The sequence below is a fragment of the Macaca fascicularis genome, chromosome 14, assembly GCF_037993035.2.
Source record: "Macaca fascicularis isolate 582-1 chromosome 14, T2T-MFA8v1.1".
In the NCBI taxonomy this organism is placed as follows: Eukaryota; Metazoa; Chordata; class Mammalia; order Primates; family Cercopithecidae; genus Macaca; species Macaca fascicularis.
This window is the reverse complement of record NC_088388.1, coordinates 12,490,432-12,506,463: the sequence shown is the minus strand read 5'-3', so window position 1 is coordinate 12,506,463 and position 16,032 is coordinate 12,490,432. Positions and strand designations below refer to the sequence as shown.

The 16,032-nt window shown below is 58.2% G+C and overlaps 1 protein-coding gene across 13 annotated transcripts in view; it reads right to left on the bottom strand.

Annotated features, from left to right (window-relative positions):
* Positions 1 to 16,032, bottom strand: part of SYT7 (synaptotagmin 7) — a 65,685-nt gene that overhangs the window by 12,970 nt on the left and 36,683 nt on the right. For 7 of the 13 annotated variants that reach the window (XR_012423159.1, XM_005577633.5, XM_005577636.5 and 4 more), the window contains 3 exons: positions 13,734 to 14,102; positions 9,727 to 9,849; positions 4,583 to 4,718 (listed from right to left, as the gene is read on the bottom strand). Coding sequence is in view for 12 of the 13 variants with exons in the window: in XM_005577633.5 (XP_005577690.2) it covers positions 4,583 to 4,718; positions 9,727 to 9,849; positions 13,734 to 14,102 (628 nt within the window). In the remaining variant the exon portion in view is untranslated. Of the gene's footprint in view, positions 1 to 4,582; positions 4,719 to 9,726; positions 9,850 to 13,733; positions 14,400 to 16,032 lie in introns of those variants that run through there. The other 6 variants (XM_005577637.5, XM_005577641.5, XM_005577640.5 and 3 more) reach the window with 3 other exon arrangements.

Genomic DNA, 16,032 nt, shown 5'->3' with positions numbered 1-16,032 from the left:
CAAAGCCGTATGCACGACACCCACCTCCCAGGCTCTCCTCGCGGCCCTGGGTCTGCCGCCGGCCCCAAGCTCCAGTTCCGCTGCCTCACCTTCCTGGTTGTAGCTGCCCTGGTGCGTGCTGGGGTTCCCGAGCCCCCCAGACCTCCCTGCCCTCTCGTGGCACGGTAGGGCCAACTGTGGGATGCACGGACACAAACCTGGGCTACACAGCAGATGAGGGAGGCTGCTCACATCAAAAAGAGTGTACCGCAACAATTCTTTGCAAAGTGACTCTCTAGGGTGCGGAGAATGATGTGATTTACAAAATGAGAGAGGTACGTTTTCAGGAGCGATGTCTGTTTGTGTTAGGCAAAATCACCAGGGACAAGAAAACTGCAGACCCCCCAGGCCCTGTCCCCAAGCACTTTGACTGGATGGGGCTGGGGTGGGCCTGGGCATCAGTGCTGGGTACAAGGCGCCTCAGATGACTGTACTGTCCATAGGGGCTGAGGAGTGCTGGGAGGGAGGGCGCTTGGGCTGACCCAGGAACGGACAGTCACACAGAGGCAGGGTGGGCATCTCATCCCATCCTGACATCCAACCACAGGAAGCAGCCGGGAGGAGGGTCTCCCAGCCACGTGTCTGAACCTGTGAGCACACTGGTAGTACCTAGGAGGTTTTGGAACCCTGCCCACCCTCCAGCCGCCTGAGTGCAGCCCCAGACCACTGATCACAGCAGACCCAGTTAGGGGGCTGCATGGCTCAGGTACCCCTGGCTCGAAAGTCTCCCACGATGACTGGATGAGAGACAGGAGCAGGACCCTGGGTACCACAGTAAGAAAAACTGCAGGCATCCGTTCTCTCCCCCGCTTCCCCCGTAGAAACCTGCTCTGTGCCCTCTCCTTCATCCTCGAGAGGCAGTCCTAGGCTCTGAAAGACTAAATAATACAGATAATAATAATGTATCCAGTGTGCTCTTGCCATGACCAGCGACTCTCCCATCGCCGTCTCCTTACTGAATCCTGATCATAGCCAGGCGAGGCAGGTGGCACCACCCTCACTGAAGAGACTGGTTCAGAGAGGTTAAGTCACATGGCCAAGACTGCACAGCAGTATGAATCCTCTCTGACTCAAAATCCTGCTCTTTCCACTGAAGCAGGCCCACACCCCAGCACAACACTGAGGTTTCCCCTCAAGCTGGCAAAGACCTGCGGACTCACCGTGCCAGGTGAAAACCGTCGGAATCACACTCGTGAGAGTTTTTTGTTTTTGTTTTTTTGAGACAAGGTCTCGCTCTGTTGCCAAGGCTGGAGTGCAGTGGTGCAATCCCGGCTCACTGCCACCTCCACCTCCCAAGGTCAAGCGATTTTCGTGCCTCAGCCTCCCGAGTAGCTGGGACCACAGGCGCACACCACTACGCCTGGCTAATTTTTGTCCTTTTAGTAGAGGCAGGGTTTCACCATGTTGGTCAGGCTAGTCTCTAACTCCTGGCTACGAGTGATCTGCCCGCCTTGGCTTCCCAAAGTGCTGGGATTACAGGCATGAGCCATGCATCCAGCCTCACACTCACAACAGTAACTACCACGAACTGGCTGGCCGCCTGTAACCTGTGCCTTGTCCTCACTGACCTCTTACAACATCCCAACGAGGCAGGCACTCCCGCTGGAACACTTTCCCGGTGTTCCAACTGTGGCTGCCAGCACAGAGAGGTTGGGTCACTTGCCTCAAGTCGCCTGCGATTGAATGGCCAGTGGGAACGCAACCCAGTTGAGCGGCCAGGAATCCTGAGTCCCCTCCACCTGCGCCTTGCTCTTGCACTCAGATCTAGAGTCTGGGGCTTTACCCCGGTCCTGCCTAGTTGGGGGCACCGCGCTGCCTTACAGCAGAAGATGTTCCCTCCAGCCCCCACCCCTTGGCCGATCCAGATAACCCCTCAAGCCCCACTGCAGGCCCATGGAGAATGTGGTTTCCTTGTCCACAGTCTGCTTTTCCCCGACGCTCTTTTCTCTGCTTATGCCAGCCCCACACGCACGCTTTGACCCTGTTTTTACATCTGCAGAGTAGGGACCATGACACCTACTTTGAGGGGTCCTGGGAGAGCTAGAAGGGGTCCCTTCTAGAGTTCTGCCCCGTGACCTGACCCACTGGCAGAGGGACCGAGCACCTGGGGCATAGCATGTGTAGACAGTGCCAGCAAAGACCACTCGCCCACCCCCTTGCTTCTAAAGTTGGGGTGGAGTTGCTGATGACCGGAGCCCAGGTGGCCCCCACCCCACCTGAGGTCCCTCTGGTCCCTTGGCTCTTGGCTCCCAAACGTGTGGTCTTGGGAAGGCCTGGGCTGGCTAGGTGGGTTTCACCTCGGAAAGGGGTGGCAGCTCTGTGCCCACTCCCAGCCTTCTTAAGCCACAGCCCTGAGCCCTAATTACTCAGCTGGGGCAGAGCCATCTCTTTGGCAACCAGGTTGGCCACCCCATCACAGTCAGGGAAGGTGCTTCCCGAGCCCTAGCAGAAGTCAGCCTCGAAAAGCAGCAAGCCACCCCCGTACCAGGGCAGCAGGTGCCCAGAAGCACGTGTGGCCTCGCCTCTTCTCGGACACCCCTGCCCCTCAGCCCCTTCTCTGGCCAGCTCTGGGTGCTTAACTCTTGTCTCTCGACCCCCAGATTCCACAGCCCAGGGTCCGGAGACTGGGACAGGCTGAGGTCACAGTGGGCTGATTCTGCCCTGCTTATCTTATCATGGCTGTTAACGTCAACGGCCTAGCACTGGCACAGAGCTGTGCCATCAGACTCTGCCCTCCCACCTCTGAGCATCTTCCCAGCACAGGAGAGGGAGATGGGGCCTGCGCTTCCTTCTGCAGGCTGCAGCTGTTGGCCCCTCCCTGGGGGCAGCAAGGGGCAGGCAAGCTGGCTGTGAAGGGGCCGTCCCTTCTGGGAACCTGGCTACCGGGAAGCTGTAACCAATTAAGGGGCTATGCAGGGAGGCAGGGTGGGCTGTGGTAATGGCCCATCCAGAGGAGAAGACAGCCAGGGTCAGTCTGCCTGGGTGGGGGAAGATGGAAGGAGGGCAGTGGAGGGCCAGACACACAGGGGCCTGGCGGGCGGGGAGAAGGGGAGAGGTGGAGAGGCCCAAGGCGACCAGACCTAGGATGTGGAAAATCTGATGCTCTAATGTGGATTCAAGAAAACCACAGGATAGGCCGGGCGCGGTGGCTCATGCCTGCAATCACAGCACTTTGGGAGGCCAAGGCAGGTGGATCATTTGAGGCTAAGAGTTTGAGATCGGCCTGGCCAACATGGTGAAACCCCATCTCTACTAAAAATAGAAAAATTAGCCGGCGTGGTGGTGCACTACTATAATCCCAGCTACTCGGGAGGCTGAGGAAGGAGAATCGCTTGAGCTCGGGAGGCAGAGGTTGCAGTGAGTTGAGATTGTGCCACTGAACTCCAGCCTAGGGGACAGATGAGATTCTGTCTCAAAAAAATAAAAAATAAAAAATAAGGAAAAAAGCAGACTCTTAGGCCCCACCAAAGGCCCACTGACCAGGAATCTGCATTTTAACAAGGTTCCTGGGTGATTCCTGCACACGTAGCAATTTGAGAAACGCCAGGCTAGAAGGGGCAGTGGGGATGGATGGTTAGAGCTGGCTGGAACTCTACATGGCAGAAGGGTGGGGGCTCTGGTGCCAGGGCAGTGGGGGAGGGGTTGGGAGCTCCCAAGCCTACTTCCTTCTCTCTAGAGAAGTGAGGGGTTCAATCCAAGGAGATGAAGCGTCCCAGGTCAAGTCCAGTAGGAACACAGCAGGGGCTGGATTCCCAACTTCATCCCCTCTTCAAGCCTTCCTGGGACTTCCGACCTTTAACTGATCTCTGTCTGTCAATCTCCCCAGTTTTCTCCCTCCAGGACCTCTTTGGAAAAGTACAGGTGGGGCAAGTGGCTGTGACTCACTGCTGCCCCCGTGGGGGCACCGTGGGAACCACAACCTCTGTCTGGGCCAAGCAACCTAGAACTAGGATCCCACAGGGTTGGAGGCCTCTGGTGGGGCACGGGTGTGGACAGCAGCACCCCATCACAGCTGTCCCTCAGAGGAGCCGGGACCAGTGGATTCCTGCTCTCCTGTTCTCAGGGGCCTCTAGCCATGGGAATGGGGGAGGTCGCAGGCTAGGCCTTCCACCCCAGACCTCCACTTAAGGGGACATCACTCTCGGGAGGGGACACCTTCTGTCCTGAGTCCTCTGCCCACCAGCCTTTCCCTCTAGGATCCTGCAAGTATCCTGCATGAGTGGGTTTTCTTTGGTGCCTTCTCAATCCACAAAGGGATCAAAGCAGGATGGGAATTCTTATTTTCACTTGTCAAAGGAAGAAACTGAGACATGGAGAAGATACTTTGATGAAAGAGCTGGGAAGCAAACCCCGGCCTTGCACACTCAGTCACCAAGCGCCGAGTGGCCACCATGCTGGGCCTGGCTCTCCAGGCTGCTTCTGACCCGGTTCCCCTGCCTGGCCACTCCCATGCCGTTGCTGGTTCCCACACACGTCCCTCTTCTTCCTGCCCCTGGCCTCCCAGCCCAGTTCCTCGGAGCAGCACAGGCTCCCTCATTCTCACCATGAGCATCTCGCTGGTGAGGGAGTTGACGAGGTCTGAGACAGAGGAGCGTGGCTCGGTCCGGCGGTCGGACTCATCGTGGGGTGTCTGGCCTGGCACCGGGGCTGTGTTCACCGCCTTCCCTCCTGCAGGCAACCTGGGGGCAGGGGAGTCCAAATGAGATTGGGCTGGGAAGTGAGCTGGGTTGGGCACCCTGGCCTGAGGGGCGGCAGGACCTTCTCTGAAGACCCCAGCAGCTGCCATCCCCGACGGGCCAGCAGGAGTGGTACTCCTGTCCACATGGACACCTGGTTTTCCCTGGAAACCCATGCCTGGGGCCCATTCTCCTTGCAGCCCCTGCCCCAGGCGACTGTGGCTTAACTACTCCTATAGGGGATATTTGGGGGAAGTGTCCCCATTCTTCCTGTTCCCCAGAAACCCCCCACCCTCCAGTCATTGGCTTGCATAGTTGGTCTGTGAGCTGGCCACCGCCCCCACTCCCCAGAGGCTTGTTCTATCCCATCCGCCCCCAGCCTGGAAGAGGGAGGCTCCGCCGTGGCGTGGTGTGTCCAGGTGCCTCTCTGCGTCATTACCCTCTGCAAACACACCCAGAAGGTCTGTCTCCCAGACGCCCCACCTGTGTTTGCTTGGGCTCATCAAGAATCCTCTTCCCACCCTCTAGACATGAGACTGACCAGGTGAGGTCAGGACAACTCTCCACAGTGACAGAGTATTCTGTATTTGTGCTGTCCAGTGGAACAGCCGCATGCCGCATGTGTGCATTTGAGCATCTGCAATGTGGCCAGTGTGGCTGAGAGCTGAAATTTTAATTTTGTTGAATGTAAGCTCATTTAGGTTTAATGGCCCCATATTGGATAGGGTGAGTCTACACCCCCTTGTTCCCCAGTTCCCATCCTTCTCCCACTTGCTGAAGACTGTGCATTTGGTAAGGCTCTCACCCAGGGTCACAGAAAGACAGGCACCACCAAGAAGCCCTGTCTGCACCTGACTCCATGACGTTCCCAGGATGCTGGGCTCTTTGACCCAGTGGCTGGGTGGTGAGCCCAGGCTCCGTTCAGCTGGGGATCAGGAAGGGGCACTAAAAGCCTGCCCAGGGACCAGGCTGGCATGTCCCATGAGGAGGAAGAGAGGTGGAGGAAGGCAGGGAGGAAGAGACGGGGGACCAGTAGCATGAGGCTCAGAACAGGCTAAAATAGAACAGCTTTGAGAACACACAGCCACAAACTGGGAACCACACGCTGAGGGTGGACATGAGCCATGGCCCTCGGGTAGAGACCAGCCTCCAGTACATAGGCGACCACGACAGGCACAGACAGACATGCACAGAATATGCCAGGCCCTGGAGGGGAGATATCAGGGTCCCAAAGCAGGGTGCGTGTGTGCACACACACACACACGCATGCACACACGTACACACAAAGCATGCACACACATGCGCATACACACACACACATGCATGCACACACACATGTGCACACACAGGCACACACATGCATACGAGCCTCACAGACATCCAGAGGGGCAGGGAGAGGATGGCAGGGGCCACAGGCAGGCCAACCACAGCAGCAGTGATGACACACATACAGCGATGGCACACAGGGATCCCGAGAGGAGACGCGTTGGGGAGACCCAGGCATGCCACGAGTGCACGTGAAGGGGGACAAACTGAAACAGAAAGGGCAGGGAGTGGTTTCAGGGCCCAACATCCTGATTATCAGAAGCATGATACACCTACTGTGAAAACCTGGCCCTGCCTCTACAACACGGAAACGCCCACTCCACCCAGCGATACGCGGGCGCCCTTCCCAGAGGGCCATGGCACGCATGGACATGTGGACACGCACGCACCACACACACACGCACAGGAGAGGACACGTGCTCACACGGGCAGGCAGGGGGAAGGAAAGGAGCCCGAAACAGCTGGAGAGGTAAAGTCAGGTTAGAAACAGAGTGGGAGAGCAGGGAGAGTGCGAGATTGGCTGCTGAAGGTATGAGAACGTTAGAGTTATTTGGCCACGCCGCAGCGTCAGCACAGCTGCCAAGCAGCCTGGGAGAGATGGTCAGCGCCACTGAAGCTGTCGGAGGTCACAGGACAGAGAGACAGAGGTGAGAGGCACAGAGAGAGGCAGAGGGAGAGGCCGAGGGGCCCATCGCCGGCCCAGGGCAGCCCTGTGAGGAGCAGATGGGAGAAAGGAGACAGAGGGAGAGAGAGGCCAAGAAAGTTAGTCAGAGACGTGTGAAGGCTGCCGGGTGGACGAGGGGACAGGGAGGAGCGTGCGGCCAACAGGAGAGGCAGAGAGGAGGCGGGGGACACACACCGTGACAGAACATGGTGGCTTCAGAGTAGGGAGAGCAATGGGGGTGGCCTGGTCCCCGCCTTGCCCTGTCCACCACTCGGGGTGGGGGTGGGCCGCGGTGGAAACCATTTGGATCCCAAGGAGCAGTGGTGAAACGATGGCAGACAGCATGAGGGGGTGGACACGAGCAGAGTGGCAGAGGGTGGAATGGGCACAGCAGGGCGTGGAGCCAGGGCCTCCCTCCCTCCCGGGAGTGCAGTCTGAGGTGTGGTGCTGAGGCCCAGGAGCTGAAGGATCCCGGACGGGGGACTTCAGGGACACCAAGAATCGTGGGGACAGAGGCAGTGACTGGCCCTCCCATCTCCTGCTGCTTGTTGGACACACTCCCACGCTGCTTGGAACCTGGAATGGCCACTCCTCCTCCCGGGGCGCTGTCTCCCATGAGCCTGCTGTTCACAGCCTCACAGGGGGCTGAGTGTCCTCCCCAGTGACAGCCAAGGGCCACTACCCCTTCCTCCAGAGACATCTGGTCAAGGGGTCAGCTGGGGAGGGAAAGGTGGGGCTGGGGTCAGAAGGGCAGACCCTGGGTCTAGAAGGAAAGGCTGAAGAGGGAGGGACAGCCACCCCAAGGCTACCACTCCCAAGTCTGAGGGTCCAGGAGCTCAGAGGGGTGGGGCCCTAAGCTGCCCGGTGCCCAGTGGGTGGTGCTGATGCCAAGCTTTGGGAAGGGGAGAGTCTGCTGGGAAGGAAGCATTGGATTCTGGACCCCTGTGGCAGCCCACCAGCCGAGAAGCACCCCAGTGTCCATGAGGAATGAATTTCCAGGATAGGTGGGCATGATGAGGCTGGAATGGCACGGTCCACTTGGAAAGTCAGGCTGGGTGGTGGCGAGGGCGCACGGCCTCCACCCCCACACCCACCTTTCCCAGGAAGGCAGGGGACAAGCTGATGTGATGATCAGAAGGGATGGGTGTGTTAAATATGGAGTGAGACCTAAGTGGCAAGGAGGTAAAAATAGACTGTGGGTGACAATGGAGCCGGTTCATTAACACATGGGTGATGTGAAATCTTGTTTCCAGCCTGCTTCTGCTCCCTCACGCTTCACACCTTTCCCAGCACCAGTCTCAGCTTCTTAGTGGGCGTTCAGAGGACTCCAGCCACCCCCTATGTCTTCTCGCCCCTGGCTCCTGGCACTCCCAGTGGCCCTCTGACTGCCCTGCAGCCTAGCTTTGAGACCCTGGCTCAGGAAGTCACAGCTGCTGTAGTAGTGCCTAGGTGGGTCAGGGGTGGCAGGCTCCACTCCTCTGGTACCCCTGCACATGGGCTCAGGGCCTGACACCATTTGTGCCACTCAGTGAAAGACCTGGCCCCACTCTCTGGGGACTTCCAGCCTTGCCCACCACAGACCATGCAACTGTGGACTCAGGATGGGAAGAAACTGGGAGGGATGGTCTCCAGGAACCACCAGAGGGACAGGCAAGCCAGCCATCTTGCCTCTCAGTCTATCCACCCTCCCTAGCCCACAAGCCCAGGGCAGCAGCCTGGGACAGTCCCTTCTGGCCCCTGGGGCCTCTCAAGAGCCTCAGGATGGCCTGTCCAAACAGTCCCTGCCCAGCTCACAGGACACATGCCCCAGCCTAAAGACCCGTTTCCCTCATGAAAAGCTTAGCATATCTGAGCCTGAGGGGCCATTCCTTAGAGGTTACCCTGTCCAATCCTTCACTGGACAGATAAGTGAGCAGAGAACCCAGAGAGGGGCTGTGACTTGCCCAGGGCTGCGGAATGAGGCTCTGGCAGAACCAGAGCTGGAAGGCAGATGTCTTGGCTGCCAGGCCACACGCTGTCTTGCAGGCCTTTGGTCTGATGGGAAGCAGACCCGATCAAGGTGAGAAGCCCTCCTCCCATGATTCCCAAAGGCTAATTCATCCTGGAAACCACAGGTGTGGTCAACCCAACCTAAGGTCAGGCATCCACTGGCCCAGCTGTGGGATGTTGCCTGAACCCTGGGACCTCCCACCCTACCCCTTGCCCGTGAGCAGCGCCCCGCCCCTCCTGAGACGGGGACAGTAGGAGATGCTTTCCTGAATTCCTGATAGCTGAGGCTGTGGCAGTTTAAATGCCCAGGCTCCTGCTTGGCCTGTGCTGTGGCCACACAGGCTATGCCCGGTCTCCATAGGGTCCCGAGGCCAGCCGCAGTGACAGGGAGCCCAACAAAGCCAGGCCTCACCCTTGCTCAGGATGGCTGCCTTGACTGCTCCGGGCCCTCCCCAGCTCTCTCCTGGTGCCCCGGCTCAGGGGAGAACCTTCTGGTTATTTCTGGTCACCAGGTCTCTCCCATGCCCCAGACCCTCCCACCATGGGCTCTTCTTCCATCAGCCAAGCAGCCCAACAGGACCTCCAGGCAAGAGGGAGGTTGAGGGGGTGGGGATGAGGGAGAACAGGCTGGCGCCCCTTCCCTAACATCCCCCCCGCCCACCAACCACCAGAGAAACAGGGATTTCCGGTTGGGGTGGGGACAGAGATGAAAGATGGAGGGCAGCAGAGAGGAGCCAAGCAGGAAGATGGGGCAGAAAAGGCTGCGCTTGCTCCGGGCTGGGGCAAGCATGCCGGAGAGCAGGCCTGATCCAGAATGGTCCCAGGATGGCCACAAGTGGCCTCAGACCCCAGGGACACCACCAAGGTGGCTGTGTGTGAGGGCACCGGCTGGGGAGGGGGCTCGTCCTCCCGCTCCAGCATCCGCTGAAGGCACCACCACCTCATCCAGCAGCCGGGGCCGGTCGAGGCAGGCGGCCTCTCCGCGCCTCCTTCTCTGCCGCCGCCGCCGCAGGCCCTCGCCTGTGCTCGTACCTCTTGTCCCCCTGAGCGTTCTGGTTCTGCTGGGTTCCTGGGTTTTGCAGGTCAGGGATATTGGCAAAGTCATCCTGTTCCGAAAGCCCTAAGACCAAGGATAGCACCACCATCCGGCCTTCCCTGCCCGGGGTGGGCAGCCCACCGGCCAGGGTGAAACGAGGAGGCCCCGTGGGCAGGGGCAGGGGGGAAGGAGAGAGAGAGAGAGAGAGAGAGAGAGAGAGAAAGAGAGAGAGACAGAGACAGAGACAAAGAGAGAGAAGAAAAAAGTGTAAGAAACTGGCCCTGCAGGAAAGAAAGCAAACTTCAGCACTGTCAACAGTTGCAGGATAGAGTGGGGAGAGTGGAGGCAGGGAGGGAGGGGAGGTGACTATGGCCTGAGACTCCACTGGCCCGAGCCAAGAGCAAGATTCTCCAGAGCTAAACTGCAAGGGGCTGGGCAGAGGCCTGCAGAGGTGGCCTATGGCTGGGACAGTCCCAAGGGAACACGGGGGGTAGGGTGGGGGGAATGGAGCATAGGCCCTGGGACCCCACAGATTTTCAAAGGCTAATGCATGCCCAGCTGGACTCGCTCTGACCATCTGGGCCACTGGGAGAAGAGGGAGGGGCTCCGTCAGTATCGGGCTCCGTCAGTATTCTGCACCGGCACCACGCAGGCTTAGAAAGTTTCAAAATCCAATGGGTACTGCACCCTGTCCTTATGGAAGCCCTTCATAGACAATGCTGTGTCACGGTCAACCAGATGTCCTTGAAGCCAGGCAGGGTCTAAGGAGCTACCTCCCCTAGGCTCCTGGATAAACAAGCCCATCAGAGGAGAATGAAAGTCCTTTGTGGTATATGGCAACTCGGCCACAGTGGCTGTCTCCTGTGTCCTCCTTGCTGGAGATCCAGGGAAAGAGCACCACCGCTGAGTCCAGGTCAAGGGCCTTTCATTGGAGAAGAGGTCCAGAAGGCACCACAAGCCAAGGCGGCAAGAAAGTGCAGGAACTTGGCAAGGTCTGGAGAAGTTTTGGCAGGACTGCAGGGAGCCTGTGCCTGCAGTGAGAGAGCGCACTTTGAGGGAGCACAGTCAAGGCTGAACAGGCGGGGGGTAGGCAAGAGGGCGAGACTCTCTTGGAGTGGACATGTGGCAGCTGTATGAGGCCAGGTGTGACACCGTTAGTAGGGGCATTCTCAGAGAACCATTGGGCAACTTGCCAGGGTCTTTGCGAGGTTACCCGCATTTGCCGGGAGGGGGGAAAAGGGAGCATCAGTGGTGACCCTGCTGTCCCCATAGGCCATCAGAGTCCGTGAGCGTTTTCTGGGTGCTTTGTGGAGCTCCTCCAGCGTGGGGCCTCTCATCAGAACAAAAGGAGAGGGAGGGGTTCTCGGACAGGCCAGGCAGGAAAGCACGTCTCAAGAAGGGCCAAAGGGAAGACAGTAGGGCTGATGGAATATTCTGGAAGGGAGAGGATGCTGGGTCAGGATGTCTACCACTTCAACGTGAAGGGAGGCGAGGTTTACAGAGGAAGAGCTTGCTCTAACTTCTCAGAGCGGTTGTCAAAAAGGGAACAAACAGGTGAGAAACAGCCTCTGAGGTGAGGGGCGAGGGCACGAGGGTCTTGGAAAATGGGACATTACCTCTGGGGTCTCAGCGAACGGAGGGAGCTAAGTGGCTGCTGTGCCCCTCCCTGTCTTTGCATCTTTGGTCCTGGGCACAGTTACTCCAGGCTGACCCTTGTGCTGGGATCTAACTTTCAGGGAAAAAAAACTCTGCCCCCTCCCTCAGGACAAATCCTCGTTTTCTTTGTTTTCTGCCCACCGGTACTGTTTCAGAGTTGGTAAAATTCCATTTGGCTGCTCGGGAGCTAGTTGTGCTGGGGGAAGGCAAACTCAGTGAAAACAACATGTTTTTTCCCCGGTTAATGCATTTTTCAGATACTCCTTTTTCTCTTCTTAAAAACAGAACAGCTCCTCTGCATAAATTCCTGATTCGTCACTCTCTCCAGCTCTGCAGGCCGCGAGGCTTAGGATGAGGGGCAGGGGCTGGAGAGTGGAGGGAGAAGCTGGCAGTGTTAGGGGAGTCACGACCATCAAGCAGAGGGCTGCTGCCCTCCCTGCAAGGCGTAGGTGGGATCATGGGGGCCAGGACAACCCTTGCCACCTGCTTCTCTACTGGAGCCACCAGCGTTTGGGCAAGAAAAGAGCCTCAGAAGCAGGGCAGCTAAATTGTAAGGCAGGGGGCAAAGTACGGCCCACGAGCTAAGAGTGGTTTTTACATTTTCACATGGTTGTTTTAAAGAAAAAAAGAATGTGTGATGGAGATCACATGCGTCTTGCAAAGCCTAAATTATTATCTGGACCTTTCTAGGAAAAGTTGGCCGACCCTTGATGTGAGCTCTGGAGGTTGCCAGCGACTAGGGGAACGTGAGACTTGGCCTGGGATGCAGAGCAGGGACAGAGGATGCTTTTGCATGTGCGATGCTGGACCAATCCCGGTTCGCTGAGAAGGCAGCAGGCAGGGAAGAGATGGTACCCAGGTTCCTGGCAGGCCCCTGGCCCAGTCTGATGGCTGCTGGAACAGGAAGTGGGGTGACAGCTGTGACGAGACAGTCTGAGGTGGGGAGCAGCAGGGGTGTGCAGGCGCCCGGAAGCCTCTCAGTCCTGTTCAAGCCTCTGTCCCAAAACAAACCACCACCTGGAAGACAGGAGGCTTTTCTGGGCATCTCGTCTTGTGCAGGCGTCCAGTTAGATTCCTGAAGGTCCTTGAGTGGGGTAGAGCCCCAGAGAATAGGGTGTCCTGATTTGCCAAGGAGAGTCGCGGGCAGCATGTCTTGCTGGCCATGGGCCACTCGCACAGGTATGGGAAGCTGGCATGGCAGGGCCTCTTCGGATGGGGTGTCTCGCCCAGGACAGCGCTCCCACCTGCCCAGGAAGCCCTGGCTGAGGTCTCAGAGGAGAGACAGGACGCTCCGAGGAACTTGCTGGCCTTCAGAATCCCTATATCTTGCCAATGCTTCCCTTTCCTCCTCCCTTTCTCCTCTCCCAGGCTTAGTGTGCTGGTCTCCTGCTCCGTGAAAAGTGCTCCCAGGGAAGACCTGGGCGATGGGAAAAATCCCCAGGGCCTGGAAGGAAGCTCATGTTAGGGCAGAGGAGGGAGGTGATGTTGGGGATGGCAGCCCAGACCTGTCTTAGGCTCTGAGAGTGGGGGGCAGATGTCCAGAGGGATGCTGGGGAAGGGGCTTCCTGGGTGGGGCCCCTCCAGGGAGAGCAGGGGGTGGGCGAATGGCTGGAGGGAATGGTTAAGGTTAGACACTGATGGTGTGTTGTTACTTCTTAGACCTGTATGCTTGAAAGAAAGCTCCATTTAGAAACAACCTTTTCTAAAGCTTTGGGGCAACATCTCAGATTTGTCCTCAGGGGATGGGTCATTACTGGAGGAAGGAGACTTGGGAAGTCAGGGCGGGAGCTAGAGGACAGGTGGCTACAGAAGGTCAGAGAGATGGGGGAGGGCTGGTGGCAGGGACAGGGATAGAGGAAGTGAGAGGGAGGGAGGGAGGGGTGTGGGCCAGAGTCGGGCTAGCAGAGTCGGGTTACAGGGGAGAAGTAAATTGAAGGGGAGGAGGCAGGGCTGGAGATGAGTAAAAGGGATGGGTTTGGGAGCAGAGCAGGGAGGAGAGAGGTTGCAGGAGTGAAGGAAGACCGGCTGGGAGGCCAAGAGCAGCCTGGGACTAGCTGGGGAGAAGAGATGTATCTCAGGGCATTGTCCAGTGTCTCCACCTAACTTTTAGGGGGGAACTTCCCTAAAGGCAGGGGTCCTCGTAGGGAGGTGGCTCAGAATCCTTCCATGGTGGCCTTCAGGCATGAGCCACAAGAGGCTAAGGAGGGGGCTGCCAAGTCTGCTTGGCACCCTGCCAAGGGGATGGAGGGCCGGGAGGTACACACAACCAGCTGCTTCCAAGGAGATCTAGGGGGCAGGAGGCTGGGTCGGGGAGGTGGGGGCCGGCCCGCTCAAGGGGAGGACTTACAGGAAGGATTTCATGTCCAAGCCTCGGTTTCGAATCTGCCCCACCACGTGGTCCCAGCTGCCCGGGTTGGAGCGGCTGCGGCCCCCCGCCGCCCGGTACTTGGAGCCGGCCGAGGTGCCCTGCCGAGCCTGGCCCCGGCCATAGGCCCGGGGGTTGGGGCCCGGCGCCGAGGCCATGTGGGCCTGCAGCTGGCCCAGGCTCTGGCTGGTGGTGGGCTGGCTGGGCTGCCGGCCCCGCTGGTGCTGGCTCAGCGGCTGCTGCAGGCTCTGCTGCCGCATCAGGGTGCGGGGTCGCTGGCATTTCGGCTCTCCCGTGGAGCTGGGGATAGACTCAAGGGTAGTGGCCGTGGACAGGGTGGAGTCCTCGAAACTTGGGGCAGGTGGAGGAGAGGAGAGAAAGGAGAAGCAGGTGAAGGGATCACAGTGGAGGAGAAAGAAGCCGAGGGCCAGGACTAGGAGGCCCCAGTGCAGGGTGCGCGCTGTCGGACCTCGCCAGGCCTCCATCGGAGCTGTCGCCGCTGCCGTCGCCGCCACTGCCTCTCCCAGGAGGCTGCAAAGCCCTCGCACCCACCCTGAGTCCCCAGGTCGGCTCCGCCCGCCCACCTTCTGGCCCTGGCTCAGCTAGTGCCAGAATACCTCCTGGCTAAGCCGACCTCCCTGCTGGTCTGAGTGGGCTGCCAGTGCTGCCAAGGCTGCGTGGTGAAGGCAGGTCCCCTGGGCCCTGCGGCTGCCTGTCATGTTGGAGTGGGAGGGGTGGAGGGAGCTGCTGTGGCTCCTCCCGCTGTCTCGCTGGGGGACACGAGGAAAGTCTGCCTCTGTGTTCTAAGTACTGCCATCCTTTGGAGACAGGAAGAAATCCAGGCCAGCACAGAGCTGGCCTAGTAATCCTGGGGAGGCCGGGGAAGACATCAGTTCTTATACTTTGTCCGCAGAGGTGAGGAAGCGGCAGACCTCTGCCCTGTGGCCAGCACCTCCTTAGGATTCAGGCTCTGGCATGGGTCTTTGCCCTCTTTCCAGGGTTCTTTGTTTCAAAGGTCCAGCATCCTCTCCTGGGATCTTGGAAGTATCTCCCAGTCAGAGGACTGGACCAAGGAAAGAGTGCAGACAGGGTGGGAGCCCAGTATCCACTCATCCGACACTTCACCGCAGTTCTAGCAGAGAAGAGGGTGACTGTCTTTGATGCATTTGCAAGGGGGTGCTCTCCCACAGGCCCATCAGCATCTCTGAAGTGCACTGGGAAGAGGGGCAAGGACAGAGAACTAGGACATGGCTGGTCAGATTCTGTATAGCCTCATAGAGACCTGGGTTTGAACCCCACCTCTGCCACTTACTAAATATGGGACTCTGGAAAAGTGACTCCATCTCTCTGGGCCTCAGTTTCTTCATCTACGAAATGGGAGTAACAAAATAATCCCCGAGCTTCCTCTGTCACAGAGTTGCCATGAGGATCTAATGAGGTTGGGCTGTATTGAAAATGCTGTATTGGTAAAAGGTCCCCATGCCAGTGGTTGGAGTCCGAAGTCCCTGGCCTCCCCTGGAGAACCTGTCTGCTTCATGCGCTGGCTGGAGATTTCACCATATCCCACAGGCAGGGCCAGAGCCAGGCTGCCCCCAGGCACCAGAGCGGAGCTGGAGACTGGGCTGAATGAGCAGCTTTGGGTGAATCATTTCTCATCTTGGAACTTCAGGGTTCCAGTCGTCTCCTCCTCTGTCCCTTCCCTCCACCTCTCAATCCAATGGCCCTGGGGAGGGGTTGGGAAGTCATTGCCTGTGGGCCACATCTGGCCTGCTGCTTGTCTCTGTAAATAAAGTTTTACTGGAACCAAGCCATTGGCATTAGTTTACATGCTGTCTCTGGCTGCTTTCATTCCACAATGGCAGGGTTGAGTCATTATGCAAGAGACTATATGGCTTATAAAGCCTAAATATTTTCCAAGTGGCCTTTTACTGGGAGTAAGTTTGCTGACCTCTGGTCTAGGGCCATGGGGCAGTCAAGTATCTCCCGGGCTGCCCAAGGGAGGAGGCCCCAGAGCCCTTGGGAGCCACTTTCACCACTGCAACCAGACCTCAGCTTTGCTCACCCTCTGAGCCTACCCTGGGAACCAAAAGACAACAGTTAGGCTACCCCTGTGGGCTGAGAGAGAGAAAGAAAGAGAGTAAAAGAGAGAAAGAAAGAGTATAGTAAAGAGAGAGCGAAAGAGAGAGAGAAGAAAGCAAAACATGGCTTTAGCTGGGGTCTTGGAGGGGTGGCAGCCTTGCCTGACTCAGGCCTGAAATCAGGGCTACCTCCAGGGGCAGGC